Source organism: Scyliorhinus torazame, chromosome 15 (assembly GCF_047496885.1).
Source record: "Scyliorhinus torazame isolate Kashiwa2021f chromosome 15, sScyTor2.1, whole genome shotgun sequence".
Lineage (NCBI taxonomy): Eukaryota > Metazoa > Chordata > Chondrichthyes > Carcharhiniformes > Scyliorhinidae > Scyliorhinus > Scyliorhinus torazame.
In genome coordinates, this window is record NC_092721.1 from 23591306 (window position 1) to 23618077 (window position 26772).

The window sequence follows — 26772 nt, forward strand, 5'->3', positions numbered from 1 at the left end:
CTACAGTGCAGAAGGCCACTTGGCCCATCTAGTCTGCAGCAACCCATTCCCGCAACCCCGTCTAACCGGCACATCTTTGGACACTGAGGGGCGATTTAGCACGGCCAAACCACCTGACCTGCACATCTTTGGACTGCGGGAGGAAACCGTAGCAACCCCATGCAGACACAGGGAGAACATGCAAACTCCACACAGTCACCCAAGTGTGGAATTGAACCCGGGCCCCTGGCGCTGTGAGACAGCAGTGCAAACCACTGTGCCACCCATGTGGTGCATCGTGCCAACCGAGTTCCAGGCGGAATGAAGTGATATAATTCCAAGTTGGATAGTGTGTGACTTGGAGAGGAAGCTCGCAGGTGATAGACTTCCCATGCATCTGTTGCCCCTGCCCTTCTAGTTGGCACAGGTCAGCGGTTTGGAAGGTGCTGTCGAAGGGAGCTGCTCCAGTGCATCTTGTAGATGGCAAACAAACCTTAAGAGAAATGCCCCCAGCCCTTTCAAGGCACTAGACTCCCTCCAGAGCGGGAAATACCCACACATGAATTTTACAATCAAAAAAAGGAGGCAGATTGTAAATATATTCAATACACAAGAGGGACAAACAGACATCATCATTACTGAGGTTCTGTCTTTTTATCTCACACTCGCCCCGTTTCTCAGTTGTTTCAAATCTCAGATAAATGTGGACATTTCGCTATTTGAGAGACGGCTGCAATGATAAAAGAGTTAAGAGTGCGGAACATACAACAGGCATTGGACATTAACCAGCAGGCGATCCATGTGACTCGGAAACAGGAACCAGCATCATCCTGTAACAAGGCTTGGGGGGGGGGGGGGGGCTGGTGTTCAGACACATCAGCTGAGCTCAGGTCGCTGGAGGATGGGGATCAGCTGGTGGAGCGTCGCTTGCCTCTGGCTGGCTTTGCAGCGAGCCCCCAGCGCCAGTGCGGCGAGCTGGGCAGCCACACCGCAGACATGGCCAGTGCCTTACAGGTAAGGCTGGAGCGCAGGGCTGAACTGGCATTGCCTGCAAGCTCTGTGGAATGCGGAAGTGCTCCTTCCAGGGCAACCGGGCCATCGAAAAGAAGTTGCAGATTTGGAAACTAAACATTAATAAAAGCACAAACAAATGTTATTTCTAGTGTTCTGTAATTTGGGCTAAATGGTGGTGTTTCAATGTAAAATGTGAAGTCATATCACTCCCTTTGGCCTTTATAAGTTCAATTTCTTCATTTAAAAAAAAAGAAACTTTATGTGGTGTCCTAAAAGTAAACATACTAAGGCGTTTTATAAAAGAAAAATAGATGGCCAAATGTTTGTTCAAAGGGGCAGAGCTCTAGGGCCACAAAGAGAGTTAGCGGTGGGCCAGTGATTGCAACTGGACATGTTAAACAGCAAATGCTGCAAACATTCAGTTGGTCTGTAGGCATCTTGTGGGGAGTTTGTGTTTCAGGGTGAGGGATTTTTTTTGCCTGATCTGAAACAGTCTCTGTTTACGTTTTGGAATCTTTACAACTGGATTTCCATTTTTTTAAATTCAAAGTAAACGCTCAGCCAGTTACAATGCTGCAAAAAAAAACAAAGCCTGAGGTGGCAGGGAACGGCGTGACTGGCACAAGGTGCTTGTTAGAACCGACAAGTTCATAGATTTCATAGAATTTACAGTGCAGAAGGAGGCCATTCGGCCCATCGAGTCTGCACCAGCTCTTGGAATGAGCACCCTACCCAAGGTCAACACCTCCACCCTATCTCCGTAACCCTAGCTAACCGTTTTTTGGACACTAAGGGCAATTTATCATGGCCATTGCACCTAACCTGCACATTTTTGGACTGTGGGAGGAAACCGGAGCACCCGGAGGAAACTACAGACACAGGGAGAATGTGCAGACTCCGCACAGTGACCCAAGCAAGGAATCGAATCTAAAGCTGTGAAGCCACTGTGCTAACATAATACGTATCTCTCCCCTGTGTTGGGTCAAAGGTGGATATATTATCGGAGTACATTTATTTTTCCCCATTGAGCTGCATCTTATTGAGGAATATCAATTGTGCTCTCATGATCGTGATTACTGACGTGTTTGTAATGTTTTTTCTCCAAGTCTTGTATATAAAGAAACCTCAACTGTTCCAGATTAACAAAAGTCCTTTGTTCGCTCAGCTCCCTGGCAACAATTAGAGTTTAAGCCGGTCTGTTCATAACCTTTAAGTTTAATTTGATTCTGAGATGGGTTCCTGACCTCTTATTCATGCCATCGCTCCATCACGAGCAATGCATATTCCCACCTCCATAACCATCACCTGACCTCAGCCTCTCTGCGCTCATTCTACTGTTACAATTCTCATTCATGCCTTTGCTATCTCTGGACTTGACCATTCCAATGTGCCCCTGGCTGGTCTCCCACATTCTATTCTTCATAACCTTGAGGTCGTCCAAAATTCTGTTACCTATGTCTTGCCTCGTAGCATGTTCCTTTGTTATATCGTCCCTGTGCTCCATAAGATGCAGGAGCAGAAGTGGACCATTCTGCCCATCAGGTCTGCTCCACCATTCAATGGGATCATGACTGGACTGATCTGCTGTGATAATCCACAACTCCACTTTCCCGCCTTATCCCCAGAATCTTTGATTCCCTTCTTGAGAAAAGTCTGTCTATCTCAGCCTTGAACATACTTCATGATCTACCTCGACAGCCCTCTGCGGTAAAGAATTCCACAGATTCACTACGCTCTGAGGGAAGAAATTCCTCCTCATCTCTGTCTTAAATGGCGACCCCTTACTCTGAGATCATGTCCTCTGGTCCTAGACTCTCCGACAAGGGGAAACAACCTCTCAGCATCTACCCTGTCATGCCCCCTGAGAATCCTATTTGCCTCAATAAGGTCACCTCTCTTTCTTCTAGACTCAGTAAGAAGTCTTACAACACCAGGTTAAAGTCCCAACAGGTTTGTTTCAAATCACGAGCTTTCGGAGCGCTGCTCCTTCCTCAGGTGAATGGAGAGGTAGGTTCCAGCAGTGTTCCGAAAGCTAGTGATTTGAAACAAACCTGTTGGACTTTAACCTGATGTTGTAAGACTTCTTACTGTGCTCACCCCAGTCCGACGCCAGCATCTCCACATCTTCTAAACTCCAATGAGGATAGACCACACCTCCTCAATCTCGCCTCATAAGAAAATCCCTCCACACCCGGGATCAAGTGAACCTCCTCTGGACTGCCTCCAATGCCGGTATATATTTCCTTGGATAAGGGGACCAAAACTGCTCACAGTATCCCAGCTGTGGCCTAACTCGTGCCTTGTGTAGTTTTAGCTGGAATTTCTTATTTTTAATACTCCATTCCCTTTGAAATAAAGACCAACATTCCATTTGCCTTCCCAAATACCTGCTGAGCTTGCATGCTTGCGTTTTATGATTTATGCTCGAGGATCCCCAAATCCCTCTTTGCTGAAACTTTCTGCAGTCTTTCTCCATTTAAATCATATTCAGCTCCTTTATTCTTCCTACCAAAGTGCACAACTTCACATTTTTTTTACATTAAATTCCACCTGCCAAGTTTTGCCCCAGAGGAATGTCACAAACAGGTTCTTACACCAGGAATTGGAAAATAGGGCAGCACGGCGGCCCGGTGGTAGCACTGCACTCTCACGGCGCCGAGGTCCCAGGTTCCATCCTGGCTCTGGGTCACTGTCCGTGTGGAGTTTGCACATTCTCCCAGTGTTTGCGTGGGTTTCGCCCCCACAACCCAAAGATGTGCAAGGTTGGTGGATTGAACACGCTAAATTGGCCCTTAATTGGAAAAATGAATTGGGTACTGTGGCAATACCAGGTATTGCAGTACCTGAGAGGTGAATGACCATTGGCTAGACCGCGGGGTCTACCATTGGGTAATGTACATAGCCCTGCCCTGAGAGGCGGGGTATAAGAACCGGTGCCGTCCCAGCAGCCTTCCCTTCTGCAACATCACTGCTGGGTACAGTTCTATCTGATTAAAGCTGAATCGATATGACTCCTCGTGGTCTCAAGAGTATTGATTGTGCATCAGGTACTCTAAATTTATTTTAAAAAGGAATTGGAAAATAACTCCTTCTGGAAAAGTCAGGTGCAAGTTTCTTTGTTAAACTCCCAAAATATGTAGGAGTACAGAGGAAAATGAAATCAAGGGAAAGAAAAATGATCTATTTTGACCAAAAATGGAGTCAAAAGTACAGCACCCTAAAAGTTAAAAAGTAATAAGGGAAGTTCATAAATGACAGACATCATATTCCATCTGCTGTAACTCGCGTAACTTGTCTATATCCCTCTGTCAACTTCATTTTAAAATGATCATCCATAATTTCAAATCTCTTGAGGCCTCACTCATCCCTACCTCTGTAATCTCCTCCAGCCCCACAACTTTCTGAGATATTGGCCCTCCTCTAATTCTCGCCTCACCGGAGCCTGGAGTCCAGGTGATTGAAGGCATGGCCGCAAATGATGGATCAATTACAATTTGGGATTCACTTCACCAAAACTCAGACTGTGTGTAAAACTGCCAGGCAGGGGGCGGGGGCGGGGGCGGGGGGGGGGGGGGGGGGGGGGGGCGGGGGCGGGGGGGGGGGGGGGGGGGGGGGGGCTTGACAACTCCCCAAAACCCATGAGGAAAAACTTCTGCCTTTGTGGATGGTTCACTAATTTTTCACATTGCTTCAAGGGTTTTTAGAAGAGCCATTTCAGATCACAAAAAGCTAGAAGTTCTCAATCAATTGCTTGCAGTTGGCCAGAGGGTTGTACCAAATTTGGATGTATTCCTGGAGGTATCATCACAGGGCCTGTTTGTGATTGCTTCATCCAGTCAAACAGTCCACGTCCTCCATAACTGACTAACAAAGCATTTTAGAAATTGGAAACTAATCCTTTTGTGCCCTCAAATTGAGTGTTCACGAGATTAAGCTTTAATCACTGGACTTCCGGGATAAGCCAGGAGAGTTAGCAATCTTATTTCGCCACAGGATTGCACAGTGGTTAGCACTGCTGCTTCACAGCCACAGGTCCTGGCTTGGGTCACTGTCTGTTTGAAGTCTGCACGTTCTCCCCGTGTCTGCGTGGGTTTCCTCCGGGTGCTCTGGTTTCCACCCGCAAGTCCCGAAAGACGTGCTGTTAGGTACATTCTGAATTCTCCCTCTGTGTACCCAAAGAGGCGCCGGAGTGTGGCGACTAGGGGATTTTCACAGTAACTTCATTGCAGTGTTAATGTAAGCCTACTTGTGACAATAAAGATTATTATTATTATTCCTGAAAAGAGATATTCTCCACATGGCTGAGGATCACCTGCCTCTTTATGCTGGATCTACGGACAATGGATTTTTCAACATCCTCTCCCTCAGAAGCGTTCTTGTAAAATTATTTTACATTGCAATACTTGCCTATCAAATTTTGACTTGCTGTTTGATGCCATCTTACTCAATTCCTTGTTGGGATCTTTATCTTTTCAGGCGATTTGATCACCGGCCTGAACCTGATCCATTCTGCCAACCCGTCTACCCATTCTGCCCCACCGGCTCTCGCGATGGAGAGATTCCTCAGATGAAAGACCGTGACATTATAGAAGTTTATCGGCTTCAGACTCCCGTTTGGGAGTTCAAATACGGAGATCTGCTTGGGCATTTTGTGAGTTTTTACTTCATGAAATGTCTTAAATTAAGAAAGAAATCTTTTTTTTTGTAATGACCTGACAACTGTACGCCACGTGAATCTGCGTGGCTGTTCAGCACATACTTTGCAGCTGTCAGACAAGAGTAAGTTTTATATTGTTATTTAATTCCAATATGATTAGGAACTACATTGTCATGCATATGTGTACATAAGTACCAGGGAGTGGGCCATTCTGCCCTCGGGCCTGTCATGCCATTCAACCATTCAATGAGATCATGGCTGATCTGTGACCGAACTCCATATACCTGCCTTTGGCCCGTATAATTGGTAAAGGGTTGAAGGGTTATGGAGAACGGGCAGGTCAGTGGAGTTGAGGCCAGGATGGGATCAGCCATGATCACATTGAAGGTGTTTTGGCTGGGAAAGCTAAATTGCCTACTCCCGCTCTTCGGTCATTTGTTCTAGGGAGAAGATGCTCTGGCTGATTTTGCAATCCAGCTCTTGGTCTGTAGCATTGTAGGTCGCAGATGTGGAACATATCAGCCACAATAGAATGGCAGAACAGACTTGATGGGCCGAATGGCCTAATTCTGCTCCTATATCGTATGAACTTATGCAGTATCTAGAACATAGAACATTACAGCGCAGTACAGGCCCTTCGGCCCTCGATGTTGCGCTGACCTGTGAAACCACTCTAAAGCCCATCGACACTTCCCTTATCGTCCATATGTCTATCCAATGACCATTTGAATGCCCTTAGTGTTGGCGAGTCCACTACTGTTGCAGGCAGGGCATTCTACGCCCTTACTACTCTCTGAGTAAAGAACCTACCTCTGACATATGTCCTATATCTATCCCCCTCAATTTAAAGCTATGTCCCCTCGTGCTAGACATCACCATCCGAGGAAAAAGGCTCTCACTGTCCACCCTATCCAATCCTCTGATCATCTTGTATGCCTCAATTAAGTCACCTCTTAACCTTCTTCTCTCTAACGAAAACAGCCTCAAGTCCCTCAGCCTTTCCTCATAAGATCTTCCCTCCATACCAGGCAACATTCTGGTAAATCTCCTCTGCACCCTTTCCAATGTTCCACATCCTTCCTATAATGCGGCGACCAGAATTGCACGCAACACTCCAAATGCGGCAGGACCAGAGTTTTGTACAGCTGCAACATGGCCTCATGGCTCCGAAACTCAATCCCTCTACCAATAAAAGCTAACACCCCATATGCCTTCTTAACAACCTTCTCAACCTGGGTGGCAACTTTCAGGGATCTATGTACATGGACACCGAGATCTCTCTGCTCATCCACACTGCCAAGAATCTTACCATTACTCTGTCTTCCTGTTATTCCTTCCAAAATGAATCACCTCACACTTTTCTGCATTAAACTCCATTTGCCACCTTTCAGCCCAGCGCTGCAGCTTATCTATGTCCCTCTGTAACTTGTAACATCCTTCCGCATTGCCCACACTCCACCGACTTTAGTGTCATCTGCAAATTTACTCACCCATCATTCTACGCCCTCCTCCAGGTCATTTATAAAAATGACAAACAGCAGTGGCCCCAAAACAGATCCTTGTGGTACACCACTAGTAACTGGACTCCAGTTTGAACATTTCCCATCAACCACCACCCTTTGTCTTCTTCCAGCTAGCCAATTTCTGATCCAAACTGCTAAATCACCCTGAATCCCATGCCTCCATATTTTCTGCAGTAGCCTACCGTGTGGAACCTTATCAAACGCTTTACTGAAATCCATATACACCACATCAACTGCTTTACCCTCATCCACCTGTTTGGTCACCTTCTCAAAGAACTCAATAAGGTTTGTGAGGCACGACCAGTTCAGAATGTGAATGTTTCCACTCATGCAGGTAGAGGAGGTAAATCTTCTCATTGTCATCCACATGTTTTCCTGTTTTAATCATCATGGTGCTGGTGGGTTTCTAAGATGTCCTATGACTCACTACTACACTAGTTTGCAGCCTGAACTAACAATATAATTCCGCAGCACATGGTGAGGTGTAAATACCTTGGATCTTGGCCCAAGTATCTGTGTAAAACTTTGATTATTTTGAACTTCTGAAAACCAGAAGGCAAAACAGTTACTGTGACACTAAAATGGGAGTTGGCTAGGGTAGATTGGGAGCAGAGACTTTGTGGTGGGACAACTGAGGAACAGTGGAGGACTTTCAAGAGGTTTTTCAGTGCTCATAAAGGTATATATCAGTAGAAAGGAAGGAGTGTAGGAAAAAGGACAATCAGCCATGGATATCTGAGGAAATAAGGGATGGTGTCAAATTGAAAGAAAAGGCATACAGAGTGGTAAAGATCAGTGGGAACTAGAGGATTGGGAAATCTTTAATGGTCAACAAAAAGCCACAAAAAAAGCTATAAAGAAAAGTAAGATAGATTATTAGAGTAAAGTAGCTCAAAATATAAAAACAGATAGCAAAACGTTTCTATAAATATTGAAACAAAGAGTAGCTAAGGTAAAAATTAGTCCTTTGGAGGATGAGAAGGGGGATTTAATAATGGGAAATGAGGAAATGGCCGAGGCATTGAGCAGGTATTTTGTGTCGGCCTTCACAGTGGAAGACTCCCATAACATGCCAAAAACAGTTGGCAAGGAGGCTAGGGCAGGTTAGGACCTAGAAACGATCATTATCACTAAGGAGGTCATGTTAGGCAAGCTAATGGGGCTAAAGGTAGACATATTACCTGGCCCTGATGGAATGCATCCCAGGGTACTAAAAGAGGTGGCGGGGAAAATAGCAAATGCGCTTGTGGTAATTTACCAAAATTCGCTGCACACTCGGGCAGTTCCGGCAGATTGGAAAACAGCAAATGTGACGCCACGGTTTAAAAAAGGAAGTAGACATATAGTTAGATTAGAGCAGGGGTTAGGTGATAGGATGGTGTTGCTCGGGGATGGAAACTGGGCATGGCAACAGTGAGGAGGTCATGGGTGGAGCCGGTCAGGAGGCGGGCCAGATGAAGCGCGACACATGGCGGGGGGGCTGGCCAAGGAAAGGGAATGGCTGATCGGCAAGGGGGGGGGGGGCGAAGTGCCCCCCAACCAGGCTGATCACCTGGAATGTTAGAGGGTTAAACGGGCCAGTGAAGAGGGCGCGTGTGTTTGCGCATCTGCGGGTTCTGAAGGCGGACATGGTCTTGCTGCAGGAGACGCACCTGAAAGTGGCAGACCAGGTTAGGTTAAGGAAGGGCTGGGCCTGTCAGGTCTTTCATTTGGGGCTTGATTCTAAGACGAGGGTGGTTGTGATCCTGATTAATAAAAGGGTACAATTTGAGGCGGAGGGCACAGTCGTGGATGGGGGTGGCAAGTTCATTATGGTGAGGGGTAAGCTCGAAGGGGTGAGAGTAGTCCTGGTCAGTGTATGTGCCCCTAATTGGGACAATGTGGATTTTATTAGGAGGATGTGGGAAGATCCCCGACTTGGACTCGCGTAAGCTGATCATGGGCGGGGACTTTAATACAGTCCTGGACCCGAGCCTGGACTGGTCATGTTCAAGAACGGGCAGATTGCCAGCGATGGCAAAGGAACTGAGAGGGTTCATGGAGCAAACGGGGGGAGCAGATCCGTGGAGATTTAGCCGGCCGACGGCGAGGGAGTTCTCGTACTACTCCCACGTCCACAAGGTGTATTCCCGAATTGACTACTTTATTGTGAATAGGGACCTGCTGGCCGGAATGGTGGGGGCAGAATATTCGGCAATATTCGGACCACGCTCCGCACTGGGGAGACCTGCAGCTTTCAGCGCCCACCATGGAGGATGGAAGTTGGATTACTCGCGGACGAGGCCGTGTGTGAGAGGCTGAGGGAATGCATGCAGAATTACCTGCAGGTGAACGATACTGGAGAAGTCTCGGCAGCGGTGCTCTGGGAGGCACTGAAGGCAGTGAGAGGGGAGCTGATTTCAATCCGGGCGTACAGGGACAGGACAGATAGGGCAGAGACGGACCGACTGATTAAGGAAATTCTACGGACGGACAGGAGTTACGCGGAATCCCCGAGGCCAGAGTTACTCAGGAAACGACAGAGGCTGCAGGCCAAATTTGGGGTGCTGACTACTGGTAAGGCTGTAGAGCAGCTTAGAAAGGTAAAAGGTGCGATTTATGAGCATGGGTAGAAGGCCAGTAGAATGCTTGCGCAACAACAAAGGAAGAGGGAAGCGGCTAGGGAAATAGGGAGGGTAGTGAATGGGGAAGGTAATCTAGTGGGTGACCCCGCAGGGCTGAACAAGGTCTTTAGGGACTTTTATAGGAAGCTGTACACTTCGGAACCGACTGGGGGGATGAGGCGATTCCTGGACGGACTGACCTTCCCAAGAGTGGGGAGGGGGTTGGTGGATGGACTGGGGGCCCTGGTCAGGATCAAAGAGGTATTGGGGGGCCTGAAGGTCATGCAGTCGGGTAAAGCCCCGGGGCCGTACCGGTATCCGGTCGAGTTTTTCAAAAAAATCTGCTGGGATAGTGGGGCCGGGGCTGGTCAGGGCCTTTCACGAGGCAAGAGACAGAGGGACTTTACCCCCGACGATGTCGCAGGCCACCATCTCACTCATTCTGAAACGGGATAAGGACCCGGAGGCTTGTGGGTCATACAGGCCGATCTCTTTGATTAACGTAGACGCCAAGTTACTGGCCAAGATCTTGGCGACTAGAATTGAGGACTGTGTCCCGGATGTAATTGTGGAGGACCAAACCGGGTTTGTAAAGGGGAGGCAGCTGGTGGCCAACCTAAAGAAGGCTGCTCAACGTGATTATGAGGCCCCCGGAGAGTAGGGAGGTAGAGATAGTGGTAGCCATGGATGCTGAAAAGGCTTTTGACCGGGTCGAGTGGGATTATCTGTGGGAGGTACTAGGACGGTTCGGGTTCGGGGCGGGATTCATCGACTGGGTTAGGCTATAGTATCAGGTCCCGGAGGCGAGTGTACTTTAGACTGCACCGTGGGACAAGACAGGGCTGCACTCTCTCCCCACTGCTGTTTGCACTGGCCATAGAGCCGCTGGCAATTGCACTGAGAGCTTCTAGGGGCTGGAAAGGGCTGATCCGCGGGGGGGAGTGGAACATAGTCTTGTTATACGCAGACTATCTGCTGTTATATGTATCGGACCCAATGGTGGGGATGGACGGTATTATGGCAACCCTGAGGGAATTTGGCCGGTTCTCCGGATACAAACTGAACATGGCTAAGAGCGAGTTGTTTGTAATTCAGGCGAGGGGGCAGGAGAGTAAGCTGAAGGGGTTGCCGTTCAGGCTATTCGGGGAAGAATTACCGATATTTGGGGATTAATGGGACTGGAGCAAGTTGCATAAGCTCAACCTGTCCCGACTGGTGGAATGAGTGAGGGAGGAGGTCCGGAGTTGGGATGCGCTCCTGCTATCATTGGCGGGGAGGGTGCAGACTGTTAAGATAACGATTCTCCCGCGGTTCTTCTTTGTTTTTCAGTGTCTCCCCATCTTTATCCCACGGTCCTTCTTTAAGAGGCTGAATAAAATTATTCTGGGATCTGTATGGGCAGGAAAGTCCCCGCAGGTGAAGAGGGTGATGCTTGAAAGGAACAGAGAAGAAGGGGGGCTGGCGTTGCCGAATTTCAGCAACTATTACTGGGCGGCCAATATAGCGATGATAAGGAAATGGACGGTGGGTGCGGGGTGGGTTTGGGAGCGGGTGGAGGCTACTTCGTGCAGGGGCACTAGCTTAGCAGCCCTGGTCATGGCGCCTCTGCCGCTTCCGCCGGCACGGTACTTCACCAGCCCGATAGTGGTGGCAGCTCTTCGGATCTGGGGCCAGTGGAGGAGGCATGTAGGGGAGGTAAGAGCATCGGTGTGGACCCCAATCTGCGGCAACCACCAATTTGCCCCGGGGAACATGGAAGGGGGGTATCGACTGTGGAGGAGGGCAGGGATTGTGAGGATGGGGGATCTGTTCCTGGAAGGGAGCTTTCCGAGCATGAGGGTGTTGGAGGAGAAGTTTGGGCTGGCGAGAGGGAACGACTATAGATACTTCCAGGTGAGGAATTTTGTACGCAGACTGGTGCCGTCCTTCCCACGTCTCCTGCCGAAGGAGAGGCAGGACAAGGTAGTTTCTAGGGGAGAGGTGGGAGAGGGTAGAGTCTCAGACGTCTACAAGGAACTAATGGGAGCTGAGGATACGCAGACCGAGGACCTGAAGCTTAAGTGGGAAGAGGAGCTCGGGGAGATGGGGGGGAGGGGGGAGATGAAGGACGGTGTCTGGGCAGAAGCCCTGAGCAGAGTAAACACGACCGCAACATGCACCAGGCTCAGCCTGATCCAGTTTAAGGTCATGCACTGGGCCCACATGACGATGACCCGGATAAGCAAATTCTTCGGGCTGGAGGACAAGTGTGCTAGATGCGCCGGAGGGCCGGCTAACCATGTACTCATGTTCTGGTCGTGCCCTAAACTCAGGGGTTGTTGGCAGGGATTCGCAGATGTCATGTCCCGGGTATTGAAAACTGGGGTGGTAATGAGTCCTGAGGTGGCGATCTTTGGGGTTTCGGAGGACCCGGGAGTCCAGGAAGAAAGGGAGGCCGTCCCTGGTAGCCCGGCAACGAATACTGTTCGCATGGAGGGACTCAAAGCCCCCGAGGGCTGAGGTATGGCTATCGGACATGGCGAGCTTTCTTGGCCTAGAGAAAGTCAAGTTGGCCTTGAGAGGTTCGCTACTGGGGTTCGCCCGAAGGTGGCAGCCACTTATTGACTTCTTTGCAGAGGACCAAGTGTCAGCATGGGGGAGGGGGGGGCTAGGATAGAGTAGAGTAGGCGGATATTGAGGCAGGTCCTTGCGTGAACAGAGCCGTGGTTTGCACTATGTTTAATTTGTGTCTTGACTGCTTTTTTTTGTACTGTACAATGTCACTTTTTCTATATGCCTAAAATAACTCAATCAAATTGTTTGTAAAAAAAAAAAAAGGAAGTAGACAAAACGGAGAAAACTAAAAGCTGGTTAGCTAACTTCTCTAGTGGGGAAAATGCTTGTATCTGTCATTAAGGAAGAAATAGCGAGAACTGGCTTGAAATTGTCCCATTGGGCAGACGCAGCATGGATTCATGAAAGGCAGGTTGTGTTTGACCAATTTAGAGGAATTCTTTGAGGACGTTACAAGCGCGATGGACAATGGGGAACTGGTGGATGTAGTGTATCTGGATTTCCAGAAGGCATGCGACAAGGTGCCGCACAAAAGGTTGCTGCATAAGATAAAGGTGCATGGCGTTACGAGTACTGTATTAGCATGGATAGAGGATTGGTTAACTGCCAGAAAGTAAAGAATGGGGATAAATGGGTGTTTTTCTGGTTGGCGATCCGTGGTAGTGGTGTACCTAGGGTTAAGTGTTGGGACCGCAATTGTTCACAATATACATAGAGGATCTGAATTTGAGGATCTGAAGTTGGGGTTCAAGTGTAATGTGTCAAAGTGCGCAAATGACACGAAGATGAGTGGTAGAGCAAAGTGTGCAGAGGACACAAAGTCTGCAGAGGGATATAGATAGTCCAAGTGAGTGGGCAAGGGTCTGGCAGATGGAGTTCAATGTGTATAAATGTGAGGTCATCCATTTTGGTACGAATAACAGCAAAATGTATTGTTATTTAAATGGTTACAATTGCAGCTTGCTGCTGTGCAGAGGGACCTGGATGTCCTTGTGCACGAATCGCAAAAAGTTGGTTTGCAGGTGTAGCAAGTAATTAAGAAGACAAATTGAATGTTGTCCTTCATTGCTAGAGGGATGGAGTTTAAAAGCAGGGAGGTTATGTTGCAGCTGTATAGGGTGTTGGTGAGGCCACAGCTGGAGTTCTGTGTACAGTTTTGGTCTCCTTGAATGAGAAAGGATGTACGGGCAGAGGAGATTCACTCGGTTGATTCCGGAGTTGAGAGAATTCACTTATGAGGAGAGACTAAGTAGACTGGGACTGGGACTATACTCATTAGAATTTAGAAGAATGAGGGGGGATCTTATAGAAACATATAAAATTATGAATGGAATAGATAGGATAGAAGCAGGGAGCTTGTTTCCACTGGCGGGTGAAACTAGAACCAGGGGACATAACCTCAAAATAAGAGGGAGCAGATTTAGGACTGAGTTGAGGAGGAACCTCTTCACCCAAAGGGTCGTGAATCTGTGGAATTCCCTGCCCAATGAAGCCGTTGAGGCTACCTCGTTAATTAAGGCAAAGATAAGGGTGGCACAGTGGTTAGCACTGCAGCCTACGGCGCTGAGGGCCAGGGTTCGAATCCCGACCCTGGGTCACTGTCCGTGTGGAATTTACACATTCTCCCCGTGTCTGCGTGGGTTTCACCCCCACAACCCAAAAGATGTATAGGATAGGTGGATTGGCCATGATAAATTGCCCCTTAATTGGAAAAATAATTGGGTACTCTCAAATTTAAAAAAATTAAGGCAAAGATAGATAGATTTTTGAACAGTGAAAGAATTAAGGTTATGATAAGCGGGTGGCTAAGTGGAGCTGAGTCCACAAAAAGATCAGCCATGATCTTATTGAATGGCGGAGCAGGCTCGAGGGGCCAGATGGCCTACTCCTGCTCCTAGGTCTCATGTATTATTTAAGATTTATATTAACGATGAGATGCTAATTGATTTGTCTCTTTTCCCCCCCCTGGTCACAGCATATCATGCACGATGCAATTGGTTTCCGGAACACGCTGACAGGCAACAACTACACCATGGAATGGTATGAACTCTTTCAGCTTGGGAACTGCACCTTCCCACATCTTCGACCTGGAATTGAGGCTCCTTTCTGGTGCAATCAGGGAGCTGCCTGTTTCTTCGAGGGTATAGATGACTCGCACTGGAAAGAAAATGGTTCCTTAGTAAAAGTATCTGAAATAACCGGTAAGCTTGTTCGCTAACAAACCATTTGGTTGTTCAGAAGGTTACTTTAATTAACCTACGCTTGAAAGGATTCACACGATTAAAGGATGACATCTTAGAACAGTCTCATTAGCATACAGAAAGTTAATGTGCAGCTTAAAAGCAATAGAAGGTCAACAAAATGTTTTAGACGGCAAGCATAATTCAGTTTAGACCACAGATCCATTTATTACAATAAAACTGCCATTTGGATCATCCTGTTTGGAATACACTTCTTGGCAGAATCATAGATGTTGAGAGCATGGAAGCTGGCCCTTAGGCCCAGCTTACCCATGCCTCCCAGTTTCTATCACTAAGCCAGTCCCAGTTCCTCGATTTCAAATGCTTTCCCTCAACTTTTCCTTTTCCTAATTTTTTTAACAAGTGTACGGTTGTTAATATTTATCTTGAACTCCACTTTTCCTACCAGTTGGTGTTGAGGGAAAAGCATTTGAAGTCGAGGAAGTGGGACTAGCTCAGTGATATAAACTGGGCCGCATGGATAAGCTGGGCCGAAGGGCCTGTTTCCATGCTGTAAACATCTATGACTCTATGAGGTTCCTCTCCCGTCCTTTGAATCTTGCAAAGCCCCTGATAATTGCCAAGAACATTGGCAAAAAGTGCACAACTGGATTGTGGCGAGAATCTTGTACTTTTGTCACTCTTACGGCTGTACAATTCTGGAAGGGGTTCATTGTAGTGTGGCCTCTGGAGTTCACCGGGGAAGGGTTCCTGTTGCGTGTGCTAAGTTGGAGCTTTACGGTGTGAATTAAGCTGCTAACAATGGGTTTGTTTGTACATGGGTTGTTTATCTGTTCTGTGGGGCTATTGGATAATGGGAATACCAACAGCAGAGCATAGGTAATTGTATTAACACTGTTAATGGAACCAAAATAAATTCTGCTCTTCGATGTTGAATGCATGAAAGGTCCGTTCTTGCAGTGCAGTACAGTGTAGCCTGATTTTATATACAGTTGTGTCTAGCATCCAGATAATCCTTTATTGTCGAAAGTATGAAGTTACTGTGAAAAGCCCCTAGTCGCCACATTCCGGCGCCTGTTCGGAACACAGAGGGAGAATTCAGAACTCTCAGCCAGAACGGCCTTGTTCGGCATTACAACCCAGCTGTCTAGCCCACTGAGCGAAACCAGCCCTGTCTACAGATACAGCAATCCTATAGAAAATCTTGAATCTTAAACCTAAAGGACTATGCATGATTTTGGTCTAATGATTAAGTCTCGTTACAAGTCACATGCCCCAGTAGCTGCTTAAGCTCTGATCTTGCAATTTAATATCCTGTTAAACGTTTTCATTTTCATTTTGATTTCTCTCTTCAGCATCTAGGAATATGCATAATTTTAGGAAGCTTGTTTCAGCATCATGAGTAACACGTTTTCTTTATCTGTGCTCAGGTGCAATATTTAACAAATTGGCCCAGTGGGTGAAGGAGGATAACAGAACTGGTATATATTACGAGACATGGACTGTTCAATCTGATCCTTCACCAAATGCTACAGTGTGGTTCAAATCTTATGATTGTTCAGCTTTTGTATTGAGAGCTTACCAGACACTGTTTGAATTAGGCGCTGTCTTTAAGAGCCCTACACAAACCAACTATACCAGAATATTCCTGTATAGCGGTGAGCCATCCTACCTTGGGAACGACACGACTATCTTCGGGCCACACAGCAACAAGACTCGAGGAGAAGAAATTACTTATTTTTATTTTCCATTTAGACCACCGCATTCAGTGAAAGAACTGATATTAAGTCTGTTGGAAATAGTTGATAAGGTTGTATTGGAGAAAACCTTTTACCTTTACTTCAATTTTGAGTATTGGTATTTGCCAATGAAACAGCCCTATGTAAAAATAACATATGAGGAAATACCTCTGCCATCTAAACAAAACAAATCAAAGGTTACTTAGCAACACGTGCAGGAGAGAAACTATTTTTGTATATTAATTCAGCTGTAACTTTGCCTCCTTTTTGTAAGTGCAATCATTTTAATATTTTATTGTGATATCCACTCCCCCAGATGCAGCAGCTAAGGCTGTTGATTGATTAACTTTTATCAGATGGAGCTGCATAAGCATCTACTTCCAAACAGGATTAGAATTTACGGTGTCACATATAAACTGTGTGGGTGTTACACTGTGAGCTACGCTGCTGGGGCGGGACTAGGGAGGGAGATGAATCCTCTTGGGAATAATGATGTTTTGGGAATGGATGATTATTGTCAAATGCACTGAAGATATTCCCATCTTTTGTTGTACGCTGACTGGGTTAGACATGGTATCAACCAGTATGAATTCCCAAATAAAGATGCAGCTGTTTTGCATTGGCTCAAGATTCAGAAGGTAATCCACACTGAATAGACACAATTAGTTTGGCTGAATGAACTTTGACTTGTACAGGATAGTAAAATGTTCACCTACACTGAACCATCCTTCTGTAATTATGTTAACTGTTGAATACTTTGCTGATTTACATTATTATACATTGTTTGAGCTTAGAGGGTTAAAACTTCCAAAGTTGCCTAGAATAAATGTATTTTCTATGAGTCAGGGTCTTTTATTTATTGCGAGCATTCCAGTTGTGACCAAAGTAATAATTACTTTATTTTATTTTTTACGATAACATATAACGAGAGCTTCAATAAGAGCATGTCTGCTCGCTGGTGCACTCACACTTCTCAAATTCCTTTGTGTAGATCTAACTGCAGAGGGAAGGAAGGGTGTGTACGACCAACCCCCCCCCCCCCCTCCCACCACCACCTGCATGATCCCAAAGACAAGGAGCATCCAAGGCGTTGAGGTGGTCTGGCAGTGGACAGACAGTGTAGAGTGTTTACTTCCACCCTTTGCTGCTGCGTACTTTCAACATGTGTCCCTCCACATGTTGGAAGAGGTTAACATGGTTCATCATGAGATGGGTTGGATAAGACATTAAGTGAGAGGCTGTTTTGCACATTCTCCCCGTGTCTGCGTGGGCCCCACCCCTACAACCAAAAAGATGTGCAGTGTAGGTGGATTGGCCATGCTAAAGTGGCCCTTAATTGGGAAACAAAATAATTGGGTACTCCAAATTTATTTTAAAAAGTGAGAGGCTGTAGTTCCTCGGAAGACTCCTGGCCAGAGAGCAGTCTCCTTTTCACGAATGAAGCATTAGCTGGGACACATTTGATGTAACAAGGTGAAAGGCATCTCACAATCATTCAATTTATTTTAAAAGTATTAGCGGGGATTGAGAGTACCCAATTCTTTTATTTCCAATTAAGGGGCAATTTAGCATAGCCACTCCACCTAAACTGCACATCTTTGGGTTGTGGGGGTGAAATCCACGCAGACATGGGGGGAATGTGCAAACTCCACACGGACAGTGACCCAGGGCCGGGATTCGAACCGGGGTCCTCTGTCCCGTGAGGCAGCAGTGCTAACCACTGCGCCACTGTGCTGCCCAATCCCTGCAAATACCTAATGAGTATTATTGTTTCTCAACTACAAACCTTATAAGTAACAGTTTTAGAAGACAATCTAACCAGTGTTATCACAATTTCAGTAAGTCTCTACCCAGATCTACCAATCGAGTTTTAGCCTTAGCTGAGTGTCAATTCGTAACACAATTCCACCGATGTTTCTGAAAGCTTATTCTTACAATGATGCCGCAATGACTTTCAATTCAGTTCAAATTTTCTCAATTGAGATGCTTTTGGTATATATGAAGTGAACAGCAGTCATTTGAAACCATTGATTGTCCTCTTGTGGTAATTATTGGAACACCATCTCAGTTGAAATTAGTATAATTCAGTAAGTAACCATGAGGCACCAGTGACCATGTTCAACACAATAATCGATGACACCACTCAATTACGGTAATCCATGGGTGATTTTACATTTAGGTTTGTGCAAATAATGTGGCAACTCCGGCATAACTTTGCACTCTGCACGATCTGCGGGTGCTTTTTCCAATGGTGCTTCAAGTAGAAACTTTGCTAGATGCTGGTTACTCAGGCGGTGAAACATCTTGCTCTGAAACATGATGTCAATGTTCCTCACCTTTTCCGCACCAACAGTCAGTGGGGCAGAACTCACCGGAGTAGCATCTCAGCGAAGCTACGTACAAACCTATGCTTGTCTGCTGAAGTATTGTGGCAGAACCTAAAAACCCAGCCAGATCACAGTTAATTATTTTCTTAATTCGTCCACAGGATGTGTTGTCCTTATTGCTTTTCAACTGAATGGCTTGCTGGGCTCATTTCACCTCTTTAAACATAAAAGGTATCTGGGTGGATACATGAATAGGGGGGATACGGACCTCGTAAGGGAGAAGGTGACGTTTTACGTCAGAAAAACTGGCGCAAAACGGCCACCGGTTCCCCGTTTTGCTGGGGGCTAGCAGGAAGGCAGCTAGAGCACCTGACTCTAGCTACTGATATGCCCCGGAGAATTGCTGAGTCTGTGGCCACGTATGCGGAGGTCGCTCGCGGACCGAGCCTGCAAAATAATACCGCCCTTCGACCAGATCGCGCGCACCGGTCCGCCCCACCAGTGCCCCTAATCCCGAATAATGTCCCCCTGCTCGCGGATCGGCCGTCCCCAGACTGTGGCGGTGCTGGACTGAGTCCGCAGCCACCACGCTGAGTTCCTGATGGATGAGACCACACGTGTCCCGCACCGTCAGGAACTTGGCCGGTCGGGGGCAGAGCAATGGCCTGAGGCCGTGGACACCTGGAGCTTTGGAGGGGGTGGAGCATCGCGAAAGCAGTACCGCCCCTGATTCGGTCAGGAAATGTGATTCTCCGACCGTTCGCAGAACGCGATTTCGGTGTCGGCAACCGGAGAAAACAGCCCCGGGCACGATTCAGTGGTGGCGTTGCGCTCGAACGAGAGAACATCGCGGCCTGTACATCCCAGGTGAAGCTCCCTGTGGGCCTCCCTGAGGCCATCTCGCCCCGTGGGATATAGCCAAGTCCAACAAGGCGTTGGAATCGGAACTCTGTCTAAAAGGGGCAGCACGGTAGTACATTGGTTAGCACAGTTGCAGGGTGGAGGTGTGGGGTTCTCTTTCCAAGGGCCCCCTTCTGCACGGTATATTCTATGATTCTGTGACCAAATGGCACTCGCTAAAACATATCTTAAACCTACTTCAGGCCTACCTACCTGGTTTCTGTCAGCCTCCCTCGATCTATAGGCCTCCCCAGGGCCGAGGCTGCAGCCGGGTGCCGATCAGTACTGGTCCACAAGAACGTGGGGATTGTGGGGGACCCACAAGCTCACTGCGAGATCGGGGCACCCTTTCAAAATGGTGGCCCGATCTAGGAGTTCAGCTCCCTGTGCTGGAAAAAAATTCTAAGCGTGGGCTATTGTTGCTAATTTTGCCTTAGTTCAATTGCTCTGTTTTATTACCTTTGCTCGAGTCGCCAGGTATCTTTATGATACCGCCACGTGGTTCAAGTCCGAGTAATGATCAATAATCCAATACACCGATTAGTAAGATTTAAATCAAAGCACATTTATTATACACAGTAATCGCTACTCATGCACAAATTCTACGTTTAAGCTACTTCTACAACTAACAGGCCTATACTTAACTTTGGACTGGCCCACCAGGTCAGGGGAACAAATGGCCTTTCGTTCGGGTTCTGAGCCTGCGGGATTCGAAGTTGGTACAGATTGGTAGCTAGGAGCGCCTATCTCGTAGCGAGCGTTGAATTAAGACTTACAGTTTCGACCAGCTGCTGAAGAGTGAAGAGCTGGAGAAGCGGTGGAGAAGAGAGCGATTTGAACTTGGGGCTCAATTCTTATAGTCCCCAGGGGCTTCCCACCTTTCGGGGCGGACCCTGTACCTGGTTCCAAGTGATTGGACTTTGTCCCAATCGCTTGGTTCGATTTTCTCCAATGCTGGAGCGGTTCCCTGATCGATGGGCGGTCTTGAGGTGGTCGTTCACCTCCTTTGTGTTGGCTCCTGCTGGCGCCGGGGAGTCTGGCTTTGCTTTGTGTGTCCAAAATGTTACTTATTGTTCCCGGGGATTGCTCATTAGTATGCAGATGGCTGGTGTTTCGTTATGCTGATGGTTGCTGGTATCGATAGTGTCTGGCCTTTCCAGAGGTAAATACACAGCCAACCCGCAGCTGCTGGTTTTTGTCTTGTTGGCTGACTTTCCCATCAGCCTTTGCCATTCGCCATTTTGAATCGGGAGTTGGCCATTTTAAGTGGCTACACTATACCGGTGAGAAATTCCCTCGGGCTCAAAAAGTGACTAAATGTCATTGGATAGCGATGGGGACCTCTCTGAAAAACCTGCCCGCCACAAATGAACGTAAAAATGTTGACATTGAATTCCACCTTTAGAATTAGACTTCTAATTCCAGATTTTTATTGAATTCAAACCTCATCCCTTGCTATGGTGGGATTCAAACCCTAATCACCAGAACATTGCTGTGGGTCTCTGGATTACTAATCAAGTGACTATGCTGCTACAACCACCACCTCCCCATGATACATCAAATGGTTAACCAATATTATTCTGACTGCCAAATTTCTCTACAACGCATCAAATTAGCTACTCGTCATTACCCCATAATAGTGTTCAGTGGGTTGTGAAGACGACAAAATGCTTCGCAACCCTTCATGACCTATAAAAATTAGATTAATTTTTGTGACTTTGCATCGCTGACCGGCACACAGCAGCACGAACAGATAGCTTCAGAGCTTTCCCAGCTATCCAGCTGCCTGCCTGTCATCATTTTTAACAACCAATTATCAGGTCATTTAACTTCAACATCACTGGAAGCTCACAAAGCTTTTCATCAAGTTATGCATTTAAGGGCTCCTTAAAGCAATATAACATCACTGCAATGGAGCTGGTTATCTCTGAGGATATTTTACCTGGGTCAACGTAATTGAATCTTAAAGACACGCATGGCGACACTTCTTTAATTGTCTGTCCCAGAATGCAACAATTGCAGCCTGAGGCACAATAAAATTGATGGGGGTTTCTAAATTATTGATGTATTACAGCCTGGAGCTCGACTAATTAATTGAGACAAGTTTATTAAGCTTTATCCACACTATCTGTGATTTTGAAATCCAGCACTGGGAACATGTTTGCTAATCTCAGTGTAAATTCAAAGGAGGCCGACGCATCTGAAATTTCCTAACCGTAAGTGTAAGAAGTGTGTGTTCCGTGCCTCCTTCGATGAGGATGAACAGCAGGGTGACTGGGTGGGCATTCTATTCAAGACCAGCAGCTATTAGCCATCCCAAACACTCTTGAGAAGTGCTTTCTTCTACAGCTGCAGTCCATCCTGAGTTGTTAGTGGGGGCAAATTCTAGGATTTTGACCCGGTAACGGTGAAGAAATGACAATATAGATCCAAGCCAGAAAGGTGCGTCTTTGAAGGAGAACTTTCATGTGGTGGTGTTCCCATTTGTCTGCCGTGCTTGTCCTGCTAAGTGAGAGGGGTCACTAATTTGGAAGGTGCTGTCTATGGAACCTTGGTGCGTTGCTGCAGTGAATTGTGTCGATTAAGCTTGTCCAACATGTGCCGGAGGGCTGAATGCAGCCCGTGAAGCCCCCTATGCGATCCCCACAGCCAGGTTTCAAAGTGCTGCTCAAACAGGTAAGTTTGAATGGAAGAAGGAGCGGCTCCCCAATCACAGGCCACTTCTTTCCCATGTTTGCTGCTCATAGGCTCATAACATCCACAACGCAGGAGAGAATTGGTGGCTGGAAGAACAGTGAGCATCAGCGCCATTGGCTTTGTGCCGTGGGGAGTAAAGAAGGCCCAAGAAGCTGAGCATCAGGGTGATGAGAGCCAGTGAGCCAAAGAGCCCAGGGTGTCGAGGAGCGGGACCCAGGAGTGGAGGACTGTGGAGCTGAGGAACAGGGCCCCAAGAAGCTGAACATCAGAGAGGTAAAGGCTGGGGAGCAAAGGAGTGGGGCCTGGGAAACCTGGAGCAGCGCTGGGGGTCGAAGCCCAGGGAGCTGAAATGCCAGGATGTAGGGCCCAGGCAACAAAGGGTCCGGTGAACTGGGACAGGAAGCAGAGATGCCAGGGCACAAGGTCCAGGGAGCAGAAACTCCAGAGTCCAGGGAGCAGAGATGCCAGGGAACAGAAGTGCCGTGGAACGGGGACCAGGACACTGGAGGGGTCCAGGCAGACCAGAGTGGAGCATGAGTCAGCAGGAATTGGAATTTTGAAATGTGAGCCACCCTCATATAAAAAGGTTGGACAAGACTGTTGTAGATGCTACACAACGCTGCCACCGTGTGGTGGTGGAGGAAGTGAATGTTGCAGGTGATGGATGGGATGAAGCGGGCTGCTTTGTCCTGGGTGGTGAGGAGATTCTGGAGTGTTGTTGGAGCTGCACTCATCCAGGCAAGTGAAGAGTATTCCATCACACTCCTGACTTGTGCCTTGTAGATGGTGGACATGCTTTAGGGAGTCAGAAGGCGACTTACTCTTCACACAATTCCCAGCCTCTTACCTGTACTGTATTTACATGGCTGCTCCAGTTAGGTCTCTGGTTTATGGTGGAACCTGAGCTGCTGTTAGTGGGGAAATTTAGCTATGGCAGAGGGAGACAGTTAGAGTCTCTCTTGTTGAGAGATGGTCATTGTCAGGCCTTATGAAGGAAAGGTAATTGAAACAGCTGGAAATTGTTGAGACTACAACTGTACCTTGAGGAGTCCCTGCAGCCATGTCATGGGACTGCATTGATTGGTCTCCAACAGCCAAAAGCATTTTCCATGGTGGCTGGCAAGACTTCAGCAAGTGGAGAGTTTTGGCAAACATCAACTTCAATTCTGCTAGGGCTCCTTGATGGTCAAATGCTGCCTTGATGTCAAGGGCAGTCATACTCCACTCACTTCTATAATTCAGCTCTCCTCTCAGAATCCCTACAGTGCAGAAGGAGGCCATTCGGCCCACTGAGTTTACACCAACTCTCTGAAAGAGCACCTCATTTAGGCCCAGTCCCCTACCCTGTCCTTTTAACCCATCTTGGGGCAATTTAGCCCCGCCAATCCACCTGACCTGCACATCTTTGGTCTGTGGGAGGAAGCCAGAGCACCCGGCGGAAACCCACACAGACACGGGAAGAATGTGCAAACTCCACCCAATGACCCAGGGTCGGAATCAATCCCGGGTCTCTGGTGCTATGAGGCAGGCAGCAGTGCTAACCACTGTGCCTCTCCTGTCCATGTTTAGATAAAGTCAGTAATGAGGTCAGGAGTCAAATAGCCCCAGCAGAACCCCAACTGAGCATCGAGGAACATATTTTGCTGAGTAAATGTGGTTTGAATCACTGTCACTGTCCCTGACACTGCCAATGAGTAAGAGTGAACTGATTAGACAGTGACACGATTGTTCAGTTTTTGGCAGACCGGACACACATCAAGTAGATGTCAGTGTTGGAGCTGTACTAGAACAGCTTTGGTTAATTCTGGAGCACAAGTCTTCTGTACTACAGCCAGGTTGTGTTAAGGGCCCATAGCCTTTGCGGTATCCAGTGCACTCAGCAGTTTCTTGACATCGCGTGGCATCTGTGAGGCTGGGGACTTGAGATGGAGGCCAAGTTGGATCATTCACCCAGTACCTCTGGCTGAAGATGGGTTGGCTTTTGCAAAATTGACAGGAAAGTCAGAACCATCGTGACAACCAATTACCACCTTTTTTTTTTTACTGCACTACATTTCCACGAGTACAAATCAGCTCCTTTTAAAGAACAGCACTTATAGCACTAATCTATCAATTTAGTGTTCTGAATAGCAGCACTGAGCAGCTTACAGTAGGTTGGTTGATCTGCTGGATCAGACAAGTAACAATGGAGGTCTGACCTTCAGCCTATGTTAATGATTTCCTGGTGCTTGGGTCACAAAATGAAACATCTCAATACGCCGGAGGTGCTTGCAGGATTTCATGCCTTCATTAATAATAATTGACGTAGTCCCTTACAATTACATATTCCCCATTTAACCTCCCAATTTAACAAGTATCCTCTAGCTGAGCTACCAATTCCCTGCAAGGAACATATGGAGCTTCGTTAACAAATTTGAGCTCATGCGGTTTGTAATTTAATAGTCTGTATTGTTAATCCGAGTTACAGGTGAGCGAGCATACAGTGATTACCACCAAGTGAAGACGCAAACCAGTCTGTGCAACACAGCTCCCAAAGTACTGCATTATCCAATATTCAACACAATAGCTACTTCGAATTGAAACAATAATCTTCCTTTTTAAAAATATATTTGCTCTGACAATATTGTTATGCATCAGAGTAGTACCATTGGCTGGTGTAACGTCACGCCTTGCGCAATGACGTTATCGCAGCATTTCGCCGGCTTTTGTGGAGTTCACCATTGTACCGTTTAAGCAGCATCTTGTGAATAAACACCTTGCACAATGTTATACAAACTCAACTTGTGCCACCTCTGATTCTCTCTTTGCGGCCACAGCAAAGAACGTAACAAAAGAAAAACTGGCGACGAGATCTGGGCTGAAAAAAATGGAAAAACAACTTACAATGAGGGTTTTGTGAGCCAGAAGAAGGAAGTCGACAGAGATCCAGGCCCAGACACCATCGTGAGTGAGGTCGGGAGAAATATTGTCGACTTCCGAGGCAAAAAGCATCATGGTGGCAAGTAAAAACAAATCTCAAGTAATATTTTGACACCGTAACATTTGTAGTGGGGCATCGGTGAATCATCTGGTCGATCGTGACAGCCGCTCGTGCAAGTAAAAGGATTTTTAAATAAAAGCTATCAGACAACTGTGAGTTACTGTGGGATTACTTCAAATGGAGGATCAAAGTTTTCAGTACACTTACCATTGTAGTGGGTGGAGCTGCAGAGGCCACGCACGAGGCACTGAAACGAGCCGCGGGAACACGAACCTACAAGGCTGCCGATTCTGAAACCTACTGTCCGGGAATTGACAGCGGGGCACAGAAACAGCTAGTCTGCTTGTGCGCTGAGAGTTTGCTTTAAACAGTAAGAAACTAAAAGGCAGGGGAGACAGGCTGAAGACTGAGTAACACAAATCGGGGAGCTGCAATCTAAAAATGGTGGGAAGAAAAAGATGCCATGGGCGGGTTTGATGAGGAGCAGGAGAGGTGGAACTCTTATGAGGAAAGGTTCCAGTCATTACTTAAAGCCAATCAGAACCAGCAGATTGCGCACTGTGACCTTTCTCAACTCATTTGTGAGTAAAACATTCATGCTACTACAAAATTAGTACACCTGGCTAAATCTGGGGAAAAGTTGTACAATGAGTTAATGACTGTCATGAAAGAATAATAGAATCCCTACAATACAGCAGGAGGCCACTCGGCCCATTGAATCTGCAATGGCCACTCTGCCACCCTGGACACTAAGGGGCAATTTAGCGTGGCCAATCCAGCTAACCTGCATAACTTTGGACTGTAGGAAGAAACCGGAGCACCCGGAGGAAACCCACACAGACACAGGGCCGTCCATGATTAATAGCTGAAAGATTCAATTTTCACCGTCATGCACAAGAGGAAGGAGAAAACATTTCACAATTGGTTGCGAAAGCTAGCAAAGCACTGCGAATTTGGCCAGGCTTTGGATGATACACTGTGAGACCAATTAGTTTGTGGCCTTAGGAATGAAGCCATCCAAAGAAAATTGTTGATTGAAGGTGCATTAACCCCAAAATCTGCAATAGAAATTGCACCATCTATGGAACTTGCTGCGAGAGAAGCTTCGCAGATTGGAGATCAAGCTAAAGTCCATAAGATGGAGTTTGAAAGAAGCAGGTCCACCAAGATCCTACCATGTCATCGCTGCACAAAGTGGGACTATTGCTGGAGATTGTTGGGAGCGAGAACAAATGAAAAAATTGTGGTAAAGTTGGTCACATTGCCAAGGCATGTTGGTCACACCAACCTTCATCAGCACCAAATACGTGTACCAAGAAAAATACTGGAAATTCTAGAGCGGGTTTACGAGTTAAGTGATCCAACTGAAGACTCACCGAGTACCAAAGTGTCAAATCTGTGGCAATGCAATCTGGATGACATTTTGATCACAGGTTTGAACGATGAAGAGCATGTAAAGAACCTAGAAGCCACTCTTGAAAAGCTGCAACTACATAATCTCAGGGTCAAGAAAGAGAAATGCAATTTCTTAAAATCTTTTCTTCACTATCTTCCACACATTGTTGATCAAAATGGTCTTCACAAAGAACCTAAGATGAT

At 47.0% G+C, this 26772-nt stretch overlaps 1 protein-coding gene across 1 annotated transcript; it reads left to right on the top strand.

Annotated features, from left to right (window-relative positions):
* The first annotated feature begins 835 nt into the window (after positions 1-835).
* On the top strand, positions 836-17110 carry cln5 (CLN5 intracellular trafficking protein). Its single transcript, XM_072476172.1, has 4 exons — positions 836-993; positions 5470-5644; positions 14305-14530; positions 15961-17110. Exons 1-4 carry the CDS (start codon positions 881-883, stop codon positions 16473-16475), a joined length of 1029 nt encoding a protein of 342 aa, XP_072332273.1. The 5' UTR covers positions 836-880; the 3' UTR covers positions 16476-17110.
* Positions 17111-26772: the final 9662 nt, after the last annotated feature.

Excerpts from the sequence above, each read along its gene's own strand:
- cln5 (XM_072476172.1), top strand. The coding sequence starts at position 881 with ATGGGGATCAGCTGGTGGAGCGTCGCTTGCCTCTGGCTGGCTTTGCAG. Across the intron at positions 994-5,469 it reads ACATGGCCAGTGCCTTACAG|GCGATTTGATCACCGGCCTG; the intron begins GTAAGGCTGGAG and ends TTATCTTTTCAG. Across the intron at positions 5,645-14,304 it reads GAGATCTGCTTGGGCATTTT|CATATCATGCACGATGCAAT; the intron begins GTGAGTTTTTAC and ends CCCTGGTCACAG.